The sequence below is a fragment of the Miniopterus schreibersii genome (genome assembly GCF_964146895.1).
Source record: "Miniopterus schreibersii genome assembly, chromosome: 9".
NCBI lineage: Eukaryota > Metazoa > Chordata > Mammalia > Chiroptera > Miniopteridae > Miniopterus > Miniopterus schreibersii.
In genome coordinates, this window is record NC_138118.1 from 18,382,719 (window position 1) to 18,400,896 (window position 18,178).

Here is an 18,178-nt window from a genome sequence, read left to right on the forward strand (position 1 = left end):
TTACAGGCAATACATTCTTCATTGCTATGATACTCTTCTAAAAACGAGTCATCTATCTCCACAAATATTTTATTCTTGCATTTATCCTACTATTCCTCAAATAAGAAATAGAGTGTCCTTTGAGGATGTCAAATGTTAACCATGTGATTTTTTTAAACTTTTCAAACAAAATTATATAATATAGTGCCTTAGAAAATAAGGCATATAATAATAAAGAGGAAAACTAAAAAAGAAGCAGAAAAGAAACAAATAAAATACTACTTCTAAAGACTTATGAGGTAATTTTAATTAACTATCCTTTCTATTTCTGATTTCCTCTTAAAAGAGGAAATCTATTTCTTGCTTATGTCAGACCAACGTGCTTTGGGTTTTTTCTTGTTCTGTTCTTCCATGCCACTCTTTTATTTGATTTATTTTTGGTGGTTTCTCCAAAACTTAACTTCACATGTTTTCATTTTAATCTACAAACTTTTTGATATTCTTATGTCTGCACTCATACATTTAATCATTGCAAAAATGCAACTCTCTATCCCTTCAAATTGAAACCAAAAACTTAAGCATTCTGAGAAAGCTCTATTTATTTCAACTCATTTTAAATCTTACTTACTTGAGAAAGATTTGATATACAGTATGCTTCAAGAAGTATAAAACTGATAAATTATTATATATGTGCATGTGGAACATAGGCTTTGAAATTGGGGGGAAAATCAATAACAAAAGAGAACCATGATATTTGGAAGCAGGGAGGTAATGCCTATTTACATCATCTGTTCTTTGGTGAGTAATGAAACCAGCTGCCCTGCCATTGGCAATCCAAAATGCATTAAGCTTTTATCTTAACTCTGCATGTACTTTTATATTTTGATTGATAAACTACCATTGGTTTGCTTTCAAGCTATACCCATAGTTACATGTGTGCAGTTTCACTAACATTATCACCTAACAAACCTCTGGAGATGGTAAGACATTGTGAGCTGGAATGCAATGGAGTCATATTTCGTATTGTAATTAATACAATTGGGTAAATCTTTAATTGCTTAATATTTGACTTGAGTTCAGAATACTAGGCTGGACTGGACATATTAGAGTTCCTGTCAATACTTTGGGAGATAGAGACACATTCTAATCCATACGAAAGCAAAATATTTCATTGAGATTCATTCATATGATAAAGTCACTTTTCAGAATTTCTTTTGGTCAAAGAAAATATTGTGTCAGGGAACACAGGTAACAAAGCTGACATTTTAATATTCTGTATCCAGTTTTGAAATGACAAAAAGATTTTTTAGAGGAAACAGCAGCCACAATGACAGGCAGAGCAAGGAGCAAGTAGGTGCAGGGTGGGGGCAGGTTGATGGTGGTGGGCTGCTGCCCATTGTGCTTATTAGACTCCCCCTGCCCTAGGACTTGTGTATGGATTCACCCATTCAATCCTCAAAACAAATCGCTTAAAGTAAAATATCAGTGACCTGTTTTCACAGGTGGGGAAACTGAAGGTCAAATCAATACATTTAGTAAGTTATAAAACAGAGATTTCTATACTGATCTGATTCCAAACCTTAATGTGGATTTAAAGATAGAAATTTTAAAAATACCCAGGTAAAATGTGGCTTTTAAGCTGTGTAGGATGATTTGATTATTGGAAACTAAAAAATTATAATGACATAAAAACAGACATATTTTCATATTTAAATGTAAACCAAACCAACAACAATTTTTATATATATGCAGTCAGCTAAAATGCTTTGAACAAAAACTGGCATATAGTAAGTACTCAGGAATGTGGTCATTACACATTTTCTTTTACATTTCAGAGTGAGGTTAACTGGAAAGTTTGTGTGATGAAGAAGAAGTCTATAGGCTTCAAGTTTTGAAGTATTGTTGTGTAAAGCATGTTTGCTTTATTAAATTTATACTTTTATTCCCTGATGCCTATAAAACTTGGAGTTACATTAGATTATTTTAAGATTTTACATTTAAAATATCATTAGTGCCCATTTTTGTGTGGAATGGTAGTTTAAATAATGCCTAATGGATCCAAAGTATAAGGCATATTTAAGGCCCATTTTATGCTAGATACTGACATAAAGGATATTAAAAGCCATTAAAAGAGTTAACTATAATTTATAAGCATAATAAAATTATCATAAGCATTTATATAACATACATAAAATACATTATACAACATTGTATGAATAAACAAAATATATACAAGTATAAACAAAGTTTTATGTGGTGAGAGGAGGGATAGACCACTTATGGTTCAAGTGAATGGAGTAGGCATTTGAAATCATTGTTAAAGGAGTAGTATTATTTTTTAAAGACCTTTTTAGAGTAGTTCAGGTTCACAGCACATTGAAAGGTAGATACAGAGATTTCCCTTCTACCCCCTAACCCCCACATGCATAGCCTCTGCCATTGTCATAACCCCCACTGGAGTGGGACACTGCTACAACTGATAAACCTACTTTGATATGTCATAATCACCCCAAGTCCTTAGTTTACCTTAGAGTTCACTCTTGGTGTTGTGCATTCTATGAGTCTGGACAAATGTATGACATATATCCACCATTGTAATATTCTACAGAGTATTTTCACTGCCCTAAAATCCTTTGTGCTCCTGCCCACTCCCTGGCAGCCACTGATGTTCTTCCTGTGCCCATAGTTTGCTTTTTCCAGAATGCTAGATAGCTGGAATTACGTAGCCTTTTCAGATTGCCTTCTTTCACTTAGGAATATACATTTAAGTTCCCTGCATGTCTTTTCACATGTTCGTAGCTCATTTGTTTTTCATGCCAAATAATATTCCACTGTCTGGATGCACCACAGTCTGTTTATCCATTTAACCCCTGAGGGATATCTTGGTTGCTTCTGCATTCTAGCAGTTATGGAAAAAGCTGCTATAAACACTCATATGCAGGTTTTTGGGTGGACATAAGTTTTCAGCTCCTTTGGGTAAATGCCAAGGAGCGCAATTGTTGGATCATACGGTAGGAGTGCGTTTAGTTTAGTAAGAGATCTCCAGACTGTCTTCCAAAGTTGCTGTAGCATTTTGCAGTATTGAATGAGAGTTCCTGTTGCTCCACATCCTCGCCAGCATTTGCTGTCCTTAAAATTCCAGATTTTGACCATTTTAACAGCTGTGTAGAGGTATCTCATTCTGTTTTAATTTGCATTTCCATGATGACATGATGTGGAGCATAGTTTCACATACTTATTTGCCCTGTGTATATCTTCTTTGATGAGGTGTCCTTTAAGGTCTCTGGCCCATTTCTTGATTGGGTTATATGTTTACTTATTGAGTTTTAAGAATTCTTTGTATATTTTGGATAATAGTACTTTATTAGATGTATCATTTGCAGGTATTTCCTCCCAGTCTATGGCTTGTCTTTTTATTCTATTGACACTGTCTTTCACAGAGATTTAAAAAAAAAATTTTCATGAAATCTAGCTTATCTATTTTAGAAATTTTATAGTTTTGTATTTTACTTTTAGGACTATGACCCATTTGAGTTAATTTTTTTGTGACAGGTATAAGGTCTATGTATTGATTTTTTGGGGGGGGGGTGGAGGGGCATGTGGATGTCCAGTTGTTTCAACCCTATTTTTTTGAAAAAACTATCTATGCTCCATTGAGTTGCCTTTCCTCTTTGTCAACAATCAGTTGGCTATATTTACGTGGGTCTATTTCTGAGCTCGCTTTCTGTTCCACTGATGTCTGTTCTTTCAGCAGTACTTTACTGTCTTGATTACTGTAGCATTATGTTAAGTCTTAAAGCCAGTTAGTGTCAGTCCTCCAACTTTGTTCTTCTTTAATGTTATGTTGGCGATTTTGGGTCTTTTGGTTAATACTTTGTTGAGGATTTTTGCATATATGTTCATGACAGATGCTGGTCTGTAGTTTTCATGTAATGTCTTGTCTGGTTTTGGTATCAGAGTAATTCTGATCTCATAGAATGAGTTAAATGTTCTCCATGCATCTGAACTCTTAAATAGACTCTTCCTGAAATGTTTTGTAGAATTTAAAGTAAAGCCTTTGGGACTGGTGCTTTCTGTTTGGGGCAGTTATCAATTATTAATTCAGTTTCTTTGATAGATGTCGTCCTATTCAGATTCTTTCTTTTAGTGTGATTATTATCACATTGTGTCTTCCAGGGAATCAATCCATTTCACCTAGGTTATCAGATGGATGAGCCTAGAATTGTTCTTAGTAGTCCTTTATTATCCTTTGAATGTTCACCAAATCTGTAGTGATGTCCCTCTTTCAATACTGATAGTGATTTGTGTCCCATCTTTTCTTTTTTTTCCTTAATTATCCTGGCTAGATAATTATAAATTTGATTAATCTTATTAAAGAATCTTTTGATTTTATTGATTTTTCTCTGTTGATTTCCTGTTTTCAATTTTATTAATTTCTATTCTAATTCTTATCATTGACTTTATTCTGCTTACTTTGAATTTAATTTGGTCTTTTGAATTTTAATTTAATTTTTATTTCAATTTTTTGTTATTTTAATTAAATTTATTGGGGTAACATTGGTTACTAACATTACACAAGCTTCAGGTATTCTTTATAATGCAACATCCATATACTTCATTGTGCGCTCACCACCCAAATTCTAGTCTCCCTCCATCAGCATGTATTTGACCCCGTCTACCCTCTTCATTCTCACCCAACCAGCCTTCCTCCCTAGTATCCTCATTCTGGCGTCTGCATCTGAGTTTGGTTGTTTCTTTGCTGGTTTTTGTTTTCTATGCCACATAAATATTTTTTTCTAATTACCTAAGATGGAAATTAGATAGTTAATTTTAGATCTTTCTTATTTTTAAACATGCTAAAAATTTTCCTAGAAGCAGTTTCTGCTGCATGTCACAAATTTTGATAACCTGTGTTTTCATTCATTTATTTCAAAATATTATTTAATTTTTCTTCAGATTTCTTTTTTACCCACGTGTTATTAAGAAGTCTGTTGTTTAATATCCGTGCTTTTTACAATTTTCCAGTTATCTGTCTGTTATTGATTTCCAATTTAATTCCATAGTAGTCTGAAAGCAGACATTGTATGGTTTCTATTCTTTTAAATTTGTTAAGGTGTATTTATGGCCCAGAATGTGGTCTCTCTTGGTGAATGTGACACGTGAACCTGAGAAAATTGTGCATTCTCCTAATGTTGCATAAGGTAGTCTATAGATCTCCATTATATCGAGTGGATTTATGGTGTCATTGAGTTTTACTATGTCCTTACTGATTTTCTGTCTGCTGCATCTGTTCATTTCTAATAGTGGGTTGTTGAAGCCTCCAACTATAGTAGTGGATTCATCTATTTCTCCTTGCAGTTCTATCAGTTTCTGCCTCACATAGTTTTACGCTCTGTTGTTAGTCTCATATACATTAAGAACTGTTATTTCTTGTTGGAGAAATGGCCGTTTTATCATTATATAATTACTTTCTTTATCCCAGATAATTTTCCTTGCTTTCAAGTCTGCTCTGCCTGAAATTAATATAGCTACTCCTGCTTTCTTTTTTTGATTAGTGTTAATATAGCATATTTTTCTCCATCCTTTTACTTTTCATCTCACGTGTCGTTATATTTAAAGTAGGTTTCTTGCCCAGCTGGGCATGGCTCAGCGGTTGAGCGTCAACCTAGGATCCAGGAGATCCGGGTTCAATTCCTGGTCAGGGCACATGCCCGGGTTGCAGGCTCCATCCCCAGTTGGGAGCATGCAGGAGGTAGCGGATCAATGACTCTCTCATCATTGATGTTTCTTTCTCTCCCTCTCCCTTCCTCTCTATGAAATCAATAAAGATATATTTTTAAAAATAATAAAATAAAATAAAATAAAATAAAATAAAGTAGGTTTCTTGTAGAAAAAATATAGTTAGGTCTTATTTTTAATCCACTCTGACAATGGCTGTCTTTTAATTGATGCACATATACCATTGATACTCAAAATGATAATTGATATAGTTGGATTAATATATACCATATGTGTTACTATTTTCTATTTGTTGCCCTGTTCTCTGTTCTTATTTTTGCCTTCCACTCTTTTTCTGCCTTTTGTGGTTTTAATTGAGCCTTTTATGATTCCATTTTCTCTCCTTTCTTAGCATATCATCACCCTTCTATTGTTACTTTTTTCAGTGGTGTCCCTAAGAGTTTTCAATGCACATTTACAACTAATCCAAGTCTACTTTCAAACAACACAATGCCATTGCAAAGGCAGTGTATCTTATTTTTTTAATTAAAGTATATTTCTTTATTAATTCTCTGATGGAATGTAATGACATTGAATTTAAAGAACAGTCAAAGAGTTTAAAAAAATTCATTGTGATAAAGAGCCATCATCAAAAAAACTTACAATCAGGTGGAAAGCATATAACCAAAGGCTTTGCACTAAGGGAGTAAGGGGCTTCTGACTCACACCAGAGATCTAAAGGCCAAGAGAAGGGAGTTGAGGGCAAGCTGTAGTGAGTAATGTCTCCAGAAACCTGGGAGGCTGCTTTGTCTAATCATTTTTGGAACTTTAACTCACACTGTCCTCAAAGCCTTCAATGAAGGGGGTGATTTTAAGGCAAGATACTTTGTGGTTTTGCTGCTTTGTTTTGTTATATTAAGCAACAGGTATTTTGAAAAATGTTATGTCAGGCATTAAAGACTCTTGGACTGTAATCACATGTGCTGTACAATTAATTCATTGGAATTTTAAAAAACTTTTAAGGCCCTAACAGAAGCAGATTATCAGTCATAAATGCCAAGAACCTTTGGATAGGTTACTACCCCTCAAAATCACAACATGCACCTACACATGCTCAGATTAAAACTAGTCCCTCAGGAATGTCTCCCAGCTCCAGGGCAATGCTGCTGCCCCCTAAAGCATTCCTGGAAAACAGCATGATGGCAACTAGCTACAGTAAAACACTGGGCCATAATACACATCATTTAATAACAATGGTACAAGGAATAAGTATAAGTTATTTAGAAAAAGCATAAATTATTTAGAAAACCAAACAACTCTTCAGTAGCTTTTAAAATAAGTGTTTATAGAAAAACAGTAAACCTCGATTACTACTAGAGATATGCTGCAACACATGTTAAATCTATAAATACTTTGCTGTACCCCACCTTTTTTCCATTTCTATTTGCATGAAATATCTTTTTTCATTTCTTTACTTTCAGTCTGTGTGTGTCTTTTGATCTGAAGTGAGTGTCTTGTAAATAGCATATATATGGGTCTTGTTTTCTTATCCATTCAGCCACTCTATGTCTTTTGATTGGAACATTTAACCCATTTACATTTAAAATAATTATTGATAGATATGTTTTTATTGCCATTTTATTATTCACATTTTTAATCTTTTCTTCTTCTTCTTAAAGAAGACTTTTTGCCATTTCTTATAATACTGGTTTGGTAGTAATGAACTTTAGCTTTATCTTGTCTGGAAAGCTCTTTATTTTTTCCTTGATTTTAAATGATACCCTTACTGTATAGAAATCTTGGTTGTAAGTCCTTATTTTTTATCACTTTGAATATTTCATGGCACTCCCTTCTGGCCTGCAAAGTTTCTGTTGAGAAATCAGCTGACAGTCTTATGGGAACTCCATTGTAGGTAACTAACTGCTTTTCTCTTGCTGCTTTTAAGGCCTTCTCTTTATCTTTAACCTTTGTCATTTTAGTTATGATATGCCTTGATGTGGGCCTCCTTGGGTTCATCTTGCTTTAGACTCTTTGTACTTTCTGGACTTGTATGTCTATCTCCTTTACCAGGATAGGGAATTTTCCAGTCATTATTTCTTCAAATAGGTTTTCAACCTCTCACTCTCTTTCTTTTCCTTCTGTTACCCCTATGATGTGGATGTTGTTATGCTTGATGTTTTCCCAGAAGCCCTTTACACTATCCTCATATGCATATATTACACTTTTTATAGTTGTCCCACTGTCCTTGGATAATCTGTTATTTTTTTGTCAGTGTTTGTTCTCTTTGCTTTTCATATGCATAATGGCATCCTTAAACTCAGCAATTTTTCCTATCATGTTCAGTCTTCAAGTCCATCAAAAGTATTCTTCATTTCTGTTATAATGTTTTTCATCTGTAGCATTTTTTAGTCCCTCCCTAAGATTTTCATCTCTCTGCTTACATTGCCCATCTGTTGTTGCATACTGTCCTTTTAAATCATTAGAAAGCTCTTAGCATATTAATCATAGCTGTTTTAAATTCCCAGTCTGATAATTTCAACATCCTTGCCTTGTCTCGTTCTGATGCTTCTCGGTCTCTTCAAGTTCTCTGTGTATTTTTTTTACTTTGATATACCTGGTAATTTTTTTTCCTGATAACTGGACTAGATATGTTGGGTTGAAGGAACTGCTATAAGTAGGCCGTTAGTATTGCAGTGGTTAAAGTGTTGGAAGAGGAGAAATGTTGTATAGTTCTGTGTTAGGTATCAGTCTTTTAATGAGACAATGCTTCTGCTGGACTATGAACTTCACAAGTGTTCTCAGTTTTTTCCTTTCCTTTCAGTGGGACAAAATGGCTAGAGTGGGCTTGGGTTGTGTTTCCCCTTCTTTTGGTCAGTGAAGGTCTGATACTACCTTAGCAGGTTAGGTTCATTAACTAGTTTCCTTTTGGACAGGATTGTTAAAAAGAGTAGAATGATCTGGCATATTTCAAAATGGTTTCTTTTCCTCTCTCCCTGCAGGAAGCATGAGGCGATTTTTCTTTAATATTTACACTGAGAACCAAGTCAAGCACCTGGAAATAAATCTCACAAAGTTATGGGATCCCCTATGACTGAGTACTACTGGAGTTTTACCTCTTAGAGTTGTTCACACTGAGCCTCCAGCAATTATAGTTCAGATTTTCCTATCCCAGCAACTTGTTCCCTAGGTGGTTCCTGCTGGAAAGTTTCTGTCCCTGTAAACAGTGACTCAAACTATTTACTGTTATTGTCTCTCCAATCTTAGGAGCAGTGATTTGCGCTGTTTCTTCACCTCTGATTGGAATCTTAGAAGCATTGTTGAATTCTCATTCTGTTCAGCTCTTGATATTAACGTGGAGTGGCAACATCTGAGCTCCTTACATAAGAAACTAAATAATAGTAGTATTTTTATAGCCAAAAATGGAAAGATGGTATTCTAAGCAGAGACAAAACAGGAGTAAATAAAGAAAGAAAGTCAAAATATATGGTTTAGAAAGATGTATACAAAAATTGAGTGTGGCATATAATTCTTGAATGGACATTTTATGTACTACTCAAAAGGCAGATTGAAGCCAAGGGTTTGAGGGCTTAAAGTCAGGCTACCAATTTTTATTTTTGCTCTGTATCAGTGAGAAATCACTGTAATTTTCTATCAGGGAAGGAAACAAATAAAAGATCTTTATATTTTTATCTGGTCCTGATTTATATGTGCAGAATGGATTAGAAGAGAAAGGACGACCAGCTGCAAACCCTTTATGGTGGTCAAAAAATGGCATTATGATAAATGACTTCAGTAGAGCTGGACAAAGCAATGGATGAGTAAATAGTGGCTAAGACTGGGTATGAAATGCAATTGAACAAAATTAGAGATATCAAGAAGAAAACTACTTAGGCCAGATAATGAATACATTTTTTAGACATGGTGAGCTTTATTGCCCATAATTTGGCTCTGTCAGTGCTTGATCAGTAGGTTATTGTAAATGTTGTACTCGTTGGCAAGTAACAAGATCAAGATTGAGTAGAGCAATGATGGTTGAAACCAGGGAATGGAAGATATGTGTGATAAAGACAGTCAGAAAACATTAAGGATAGAACCATGGGAAGAGTTAAGAGAACCAAACAGAAGAGAGAGAACCAGCATTAATGAAAGTAGGAGAGAAACCATAGTCATAGTGTTTCAAGATGTCAAGAAAAGAGTATTTCCAAAAAATGAGATGAATTGAGAGGAGGTTATTGGATTTGAATGCTGATGTTTTCTTGAAGCATGTTTTAAGATGAACACATTGCAAAAGCTAGTTTGCATGGGAATGATGGTGCAGAGAGTCTGAAACATTGTTTCTAAAGGATTCATCTTTAAGATCTCTACCAATCTTGAAGTTTAATATTTCTGAAATATTTTTGATGCCTTTTTTATGGTGACATTATAGATCTAGAGAAGCCCCAAACAAAATGCAATTTTGGTTTTATAATAATTAGCTTTGAAATATAACCTTCACAAAAAGTATTTTATTATCTTATATGAGTCCATTATGGTATAAAATCAATACTTTAGCTACTAAGTGGAGCATTTTATTTTTCTCAATATTTTTGAGAGAAGCTTCCAATTTAACTTTTTTCTTTCCTACTGGGATCCTATAAGGAAATATAATGACTTTCTAAATCATTAAAACCTAATAAGAAATTAGCAGGGATATGATATATTGCTTTTCCTTTGTGGTAACAAGCAGGGTAGATATAACAGTCTTGAGTGCCCTTATAACATGAAGTAGCATCTACTTTCTCAAGAGAGGATGTTTGAAATTCTGTATTCCACCTTGGGGAGACTTGGCAGCCCTCTGCAAGTACTGAGCTTGAGGACTAAGTCCTTAACCTGTGGGATCTGATGCTATTTCCAGGTAGATAGTGTCAGAAGTGAGGTGACTTATAGGACGCTAGGCTGGTGTCCCAGAATTACTTGGTGGTATGGAAGACTCCCTGCTTCACCCCAGACACCTTGGAACTCAGTCCGGAACCTGTAGTAAACAAATTCAAGATAAGATATCACTGAGTGGCAGAATAACCTAAAAATAGTATTTTAATTTTAATAGAGGTATTTTGTGATTTAATCCAAAAAAGTAAAGTGGAACTTTAAGTCCTTTAAGCAGATACTAAGCACAAATGGGGACTGCCTCATTTGTATCAGTTTCCCTGCTCTATGTCACCTTATAAGACTATTCTTGCTCAATGGAAACATTATCTCCTAGCTATTTTATTCAGCATGATGTTTTTCACAGTGTGGAAATACAAGGCTGAGGAAAATATATTTCAAGCTTAAACAGAGGCAAAACATTAATACAGTTATCACCATAAACACATGAGGCATGTCAGAGATTAAAGCAACTACTTTTGCCACATCTTTTCAAACTTGACAATGTGGTTTGAATTTCTGAAAATATAGTATAAAGACTTAGATCATCATTTATATATATATATATATGTTTATACCCTAAGCCAGTGTTTAAGAGATTCTGGCATTTATACCTGTGATTAGTGCTAAAAAATCTTTCCATGGGGCTGGTTTTTGAGCTTTAAAACTGTTTGGGTCAATCAATCTTTCTATGAATGTCAGATTGGTCAACATTGAGGAGGTAAATGGAAACTAATGACACTCATCAAGTTGATGATGTGAATGATTTATTGAAGCCACTCATTTAACACTTTCATAAAGTCAATATCAGGGAAAGAAACTGGGCTCTTATTATGGTAAACCGTATTTGTACTGTCAACATTCAGTGATTTATTGCAAACCTGTAGCTAGGATTAGGATATTATAAATGGGGGAAAATAGAAGGCTCATTAATTTTTTATACCCACAGGTGGAAGACATGCAGTGGGCCAGTAGAGAACACACTCACCCGGCATCTGTCTGCAGCCTGCCCTGTAAGCCTGGGGAGAGGAAGAAAACGGTGAAAGGAGTCCCTTGCTGCTGGCACTGTGAGCGCTGTGAAGGTTACAACTACCAGGTGGATGAGCTCTCCTGTGAACTTTGCCCTTTGGACCAGAGACCAAACATTAACCACACAGGCTGCCAGCTCATCCCCATCATTAAACTCGAGTGGCATTCTCCCTGGGCTGTGGTGCCTGTGTTTGTTGCAATATTGGGAATCATCGCCACCACCTTCGTGATCGTGACCTTTGTCCGTTATAACGACACACCTATTGTGAGGGCTTCAGGACGCGAACTTAGTTATGTGCTCCTAACAGGGATTTTCCTCTGTTATTCAATCACCTTTTTAATGATCGCAGCGCCAGATACTGTCATATGCTCCTTCCGAAGGATCTTCCTAGGACTCGGCATGTGTTTCAGCTATGCAGCCCTTCTTACCAAAACAAACCGAATCCACCGAATATTTGAGCAGGGGAAGAAATCCGTCACGGCACCCAAGTTCATTAGTCCAGCATCCCAGCTGGTGATCACCTTCAGCCTCATCTCCATCCAGCTTCTGGGAGTGTGCGTCTGGTTTGTTGTGGACCCCCCCCACATCATCATTGACTATGGAGAACAGCGGACTCTAGACCCGGAGAAGGCCAGGGGAGTGCTCAAGTGTGACATTTCTGACCTCTCGCTCATTTGTTCACTGGGGTACAGTATCCTCTTGATGGTCACTTGTACTGTTTATGCCATTAAAACGAGAGGCGTTCCAGAGACTTTCAATGAAGCCAAACCTATCGGATTTACCATGTATACCACCTGCATCATTTGGTTAGCGTTCATTCCCATCTTTTTTGGTACAGCCCAGTCTGCAGAAAAGGTAAGTGCAAGAAATGTATTTGTCGATCCTTTCTCTAGATTTAACTTTTTCTTCAAGAGCTCCTCCTGACTTTCTTTTGGGTTCACTTATATTCTCTCAAGATGATTCAGTCTGGGTTGTTTTTATTCAGAAATACACACACACACACATAATTCCCTCAAGGTTGCTTTGCTTTGAGTGTTTGTTGACTGAGTCTGATTTCCCATGAAAAACTTTAATGCATCTTCCTTCGCATGGCTGGAGATTGACAGAGCTCACATCACTTTCTGAGCCTCTCTTTCCAGCTCTGTTATCTACTTACATAACTGTTATTTCCCCAATGTTAATTCAAAGAGGACGGGAGGAAGGGCAACCATGATTCACGGGGGTGAGTGTCCCAGAGATATCCCGATGCCTAACCAATGCCTTTTCTTCTGGTTCTAATGTGACTCTGGGCTAAAGCTATTCCTGAATAAAGATGATGGTTTTAGTCACAAAAGGAGGTTTTTTAGTAAAATCTTATCAAAAAGAAACTGAAATCATCTTACTGTTTCTCCTCAGCTTCCATTTTTATTGCTTTTCCACATGTGGAAGGTGACGGTGGGGATTAAAGACAACAATGGGCAGTTATGCAAAGCAGCTTATAATCTATTAGAAGGTGAAGATCAGTTGAATCTCTCAACAGAATTTTCTTTTGTCGCTATTGACCTCTTCCACATAAACCACTGCACATAAAGAACACCTCTATGTGAAGGGAGTGTGCATGGAAATGGACATATGTGGTTCTGTGGACAGGAAAGCAGAGAACCAATGTAGCCCAGAATTCCAGGCTTTGGGTGGTATGCTAGACACAAGCCAGCCTGAGAGGCAGAAGCAAAGCTATCTTTCCCATGGATGGCCCTTCAGCTTCTTGTGCATATGAGGAAGTTCTCTCAGAGTGAGGACTTCAAGGTTGTTCCATCTCCCATCATCAAAAGTCATGAGGAACTCAAACATTGCGGAGCCATTACATTCCCTAGTCCCTAATGTCTCAAGTGAGGTCATGCATGACTCATTAAAATCCCACTAATTCAGAAGAAAAAGTTCTCAATGAGGGCACTGAGAGCGCATTAGCAGGAGCATTCACCCCTTACTAGAACAATGTGGCCTGCAACCATGTTGGGACAAAAAGGTTCTTCAGCACACTTGTTGCTGAACAGAGCAAACTTCTGTGGGTTCTGGACCTGTGACCTTTCATGACTTGCACGGCTGATGGAGGTCCATGAATATTTTATGTAAGCCCGAGCATATGGCAGGAAAGAAAGGAAGATAGCTTGGGACTCTAAACCTAATAACTGGAAACCATTATATTTTGACATATGCAGATGGGAATTTATTAGGATCTAACTTGTAAATTTAACTTAGAAAAGAATGTAGGAGTTGGAAAGCAAGTTTCTCAAAATCTATTGGGTCTGTTTTGATATGGTTAATGGTTGTACTAGTCAGAGTTAAACAATATTTTTCCGATTCTGGAAATGTCTGCCTTGTGTGAATTATTAATAACTTAATAATAACAGCTTAGGTAGTATTTGTATTTGAACCTAGAACTGCCTGTTTTTTGTAGACAGTTTTATCTGGAGAGGGCCCTACGTAGTTTATTTTGCTTTATTATGGACATCACACATTTAACCAAACAAAATCTTCTGAGTTCTGGCATCTAACTTTCTTTTCCTTTTTTATCTTTTTCTTTAGATTTTATAAATTACAGCCAATTCTAATTCTTCACATTGTGACTTCCAAGGTTGTGGGGAGGTGCAAATACAATGCTGATAAGGTGTTATTTTCTATTCAGATAAGTCCTTCAGTGCCTAGAATTTTAGAATAAATAAAATCATGGTCTTACATCAAGCTATTGGATATCATCATTGTAATTAAAACATGCATCATGCTAATAGGTTTTTTTTTAAGGTGATCAGAAAAAAATAAATAAATAACCTTTGTCTCTCAGAACAAAAATTCTGCAGAGTTGCAGCTGCCCCCGAGGAGCAGTAATAGAAATATTAAGAGTTTCAGGTGAAATGGACACATGAACATGCCAGGGCTGGAGGCTACCCAGTGCTGCTGAGCCTGCAGGAGCTACATGACTGTCTGAAAACCTGTATATTTATAGGTGGAGATAAATCCACCCCTGTAGAGACATGACTGAATGTGGCTAGACAGAATTCCTTTTTATTTCTTAGCTTTGTGGAATCAAAATAAGTCAAAGAAGCACATTGTAAGACAAATTATAACACAATGTTAATTGGAATGTGTTTTGTTTTTATTATATGATTGAACATGGAAAAGATGAAAGAAATCAATAAGAAACTAATTCTAGGGATTTTCAAAACATTATAGTCCTCAAATTATTTAGTTAGTCCTGGAATCGCTGAAGTTTTAACAGCTCTACATCAAGAGCTATTACATAAAATAAATAGCTGAGATTTTGCTACTGAAGTACTTTATATAATACACTTACGTGTCATCCCAACACTTCACATTAAAATGTGCTACCTGCTACGCTTTTAAAGTCTCTGTTGTTCAAAACAATGCACAAAGTGTTTGAGTTATTACTTGTCACGTTGCTAAAATTATTGACATATATTAAAAGTGAATAAAACTTTCATATCTCTAAAGGAAGCCTTTAAACCAGTTTTATTGACTTTGGAGGACCAAAGAGCTGATCAGTCCTCTGTTCTCACTTATAATGCTCAGGCAGTTAACCCCACCTTTACCAACGTGAAGTGCCTGCAACAGCGAGGCGGCCCACGCAGCCATTAGCTCAGGTCCTTGCTGAGCACTGTGGCCTGCATTGTGCTAACTACTGAGCCCACATCAGTCCGCTTTCCTGCAAGGCTCAGCCTGGCTCCCAGCCCAAGCTGCCTGACATCTGCTAGCACCAGCAAGGGGCCAGGCTCGAGGGCAGGAGAAGACGGTGAGGAGCCCGATCTGAGATGCAAAAGCAAAGATGAAAGCTATGCATCCTGTGACTACACATCAACAACATCCAGTTTAGAGCACGGAAGGCAGTGGAAGGGCAAACTTTCTGCTTAGAGTGATGTCCACAGAAGAATGCTTAGCTAGCCACATAGGTCTCTCTGAAATTATAAGAGAAGTAAAAATAAAAAGTAAAATTAGTTGCATAATTTTACAGAAAACCTTTGAGTGAAATCAAGTTACAAAGGGACATTAGTAGCATTCACAAAGACAGATAGCTCTCTGTCTTCATTCAATGATGAAACACCTTCTGATTCCTGCACATTCCTTTTTTTCCAGAATTTGAAATCAAGATGAATCGTGTTTATTCCGATGGATCTTAATGACATTGTTTATTACCTTTGTGCCTACTTCATTCTACTAGGTCATAATAGAAATACACTTGCTTTTCTTATAGAAAAGTGGTGTGATAGGAGGTTGGACATTCTGAGGCATGAACATGGACTTACACAAACTCTCATAATTGTACTGAAAAGACAAAAGATGAAAATGTAATTAATGCAATAGTCAGCAAAAGAATCCTCAGGGATGGCTAGGGGCTGATAGGATGGCAAAAATCTCTTAAATGCATACTTTAGCATCTCTAATTGGTCTCCTATACCCGAGTTTATCAGAGAAGGGTTATGACACTGCCAAGCTCCAATGAGCATGGTGCTTTAAACACAGTGTCAGATAGAATCAAAATAAAACACTCTCAAAATTGAAAATAAAATAAAACTCAACAATATCAAAACCTTAATATGTCCCCAACCAGCCTTTTTCCATTCACAGCCTGGATGAATTGTGCAGCAGCTATCTAGAGGTTAAAGTCAGAGACCTGGGAGCCATCTCGACTCCCCCCTCTACTCATCCCCACCCCCTTATTTCCTCTCTCATCTTTAAATGTAATCTTTTATAAATTTGTAGAAGGTGAGCAGTGTCTATCTGACATATCTGAATGAATGAGTTTCTTTAGATAGAGCCATTTATGTTACTACATTCTGAATATATTCCTACTCAATAAGTGATTGGGATGTTTTGCACAATAATCATATAATAATATAAATGCTTATTTATGATTTAAGTTAGACTATGGCATAATGGGAATGTTATATATACATCTCATTGTGATCCCCATGACAACATTTTTTTCTGAAAAATAAGTTTTCTCATTTAAATGATGGGCTATATACACTTATTTTTAAAATCTTGTCATTAGCACTTATTCTGAAATAGGATTGCTAAATATTTAGGAAGAAATCCCAAAAGGAATTCTTTTTTTTTTTTTTTTTAATATATCTTTATTGATTTCAGAGAGAGGAAAGGAGAGGGAGAGAGAGAGACAGAAACATCAATGATGAGAGAGGCATTGATCGAGCCCACAACCCGGGCATGTGCCCTGACGGGCAATCGAACCCCGATCACCTGGATCCTAGGTCGACGCTCAACTGCTGAGCCACGCCTGGCCGGGCCCAAAAGGAATTTTTATAGTTGTCCTTAATTCTATCTAAAATACGCAAAGCAAAGGAGAATTAATCTGATTATCTAGACCCTTTGCAAAATGTCATCCCTCCCTTGTTTTTTTACTGCATCTGACTATGGAAGGCCAGAAAAGTGTAAGGAAACAGAGATGGATGAGTGGAATTAGGAGGAGCATGAGCTCTGGAGTGGGAGGCTTTGGGGTCAAATCTTGGCTCTGCTAAACCAGCTGAGAGAATGTAGGCAAAGTAGAGCAATTGCTTGCCACCTGCACCCAGCCTTATTCTCAAACTAGAACAGATTTGAGTTCATATAATCTAGGAAAGAGCAGGGAGATTAAATTAACAAACACAAACAAAAACCCTCTTCCTCTTGTCTCATTATGGTGTATTTGTATAATAGGCCTCATAGTAGTTTTACGTGATATGAGTTATGAAACCTGTTTAGCACAAAATAAGCAATTAATAAACTTTGGCTATTATTCTTATTGGGCTATATTTCATGAAGTCAGAGACCTTATTTGGTTAGCTCACCATTTTATCCTTGGCACCTAGCATAAAGTCAGGCCAAAATATGTTCTCAAAAGCACATTTGTTTAATGACTGAATACATTCAAATTTATTCACATAATTGCCTCAGTTTCTCTGGTTATTTAGACCATGTCTGTGAAGCAAACTGGAAGTATTTTTGCAAACAAAAGGGCTTTCTTGAGTGTGTAGATTACATAGTTTACAGCAGTTAAAGAGGGACACGGAATCTGCAGGAGTAGGAGAAAGGGAAAGAGTTCTTCCTGAGGCAACCTATAACTGCCTTCCTCTTTTTAGCAGAAAATACTGGAAGAATCAAAGTGTCCTCAGAAAGCAGTTGCTGAAATATTTAAGTTAAAAACAAATAACTCTAACAAGAGTTAAAAACAATAACTAGAATTCCTGCTTTAAGAAATAGTCCAGATAAGAAAAGAACAGCATAAGAAACCTGGGGAAAGAATGTCAGCATGACCTAGACAACAATGGAAGTAATTTTCGGGATACATCAGACTAGAGGTAGTTTCCAGCCACACCTGCCTCCTAACATTTCTTTACCTTCTTAAAATGATGGGAAGTAGCAAAGATTATCAGTATCCATCTTGTGTGTTTGTAATGGTTGTAAACTGTATAGTGTTTTCTTTCCTTGTCAGCTTACAGCTGTTTGAAGCTGATCTTTTTGAAGGGTTCACAATGTCCCACTATAGTTACACAA

The 18,178-nt window shown here is 36.4% G+C and overlaps 1 protein-coding gene across 4 annotated transcripts in view; it reads left to right on the forward strand.

Moving 5' to 3' along the window:
• GRM8 (glutamate metabotropic receptor 8) overlaps positions 1-18,178 on the forward strand; it is a 688,454-nt gene that overhangs the window by 596,889 nt on the left and 73,387 nt on the right. For all 4 annotated transcript variants that reach the window (XM_081148115.1, XM_081148114.1, XM_081148113.1 and 1 more), the window contains exon 9: positions 11,552-12,487. In XM_081148115.1, coding sequence (XP_081004241.1) covers positions 11,552-12,487 — 936 coding nt within the window. The remainder of the gene's footprint in view (positions 1-11,551; positions 12,488-18,178) is intronic.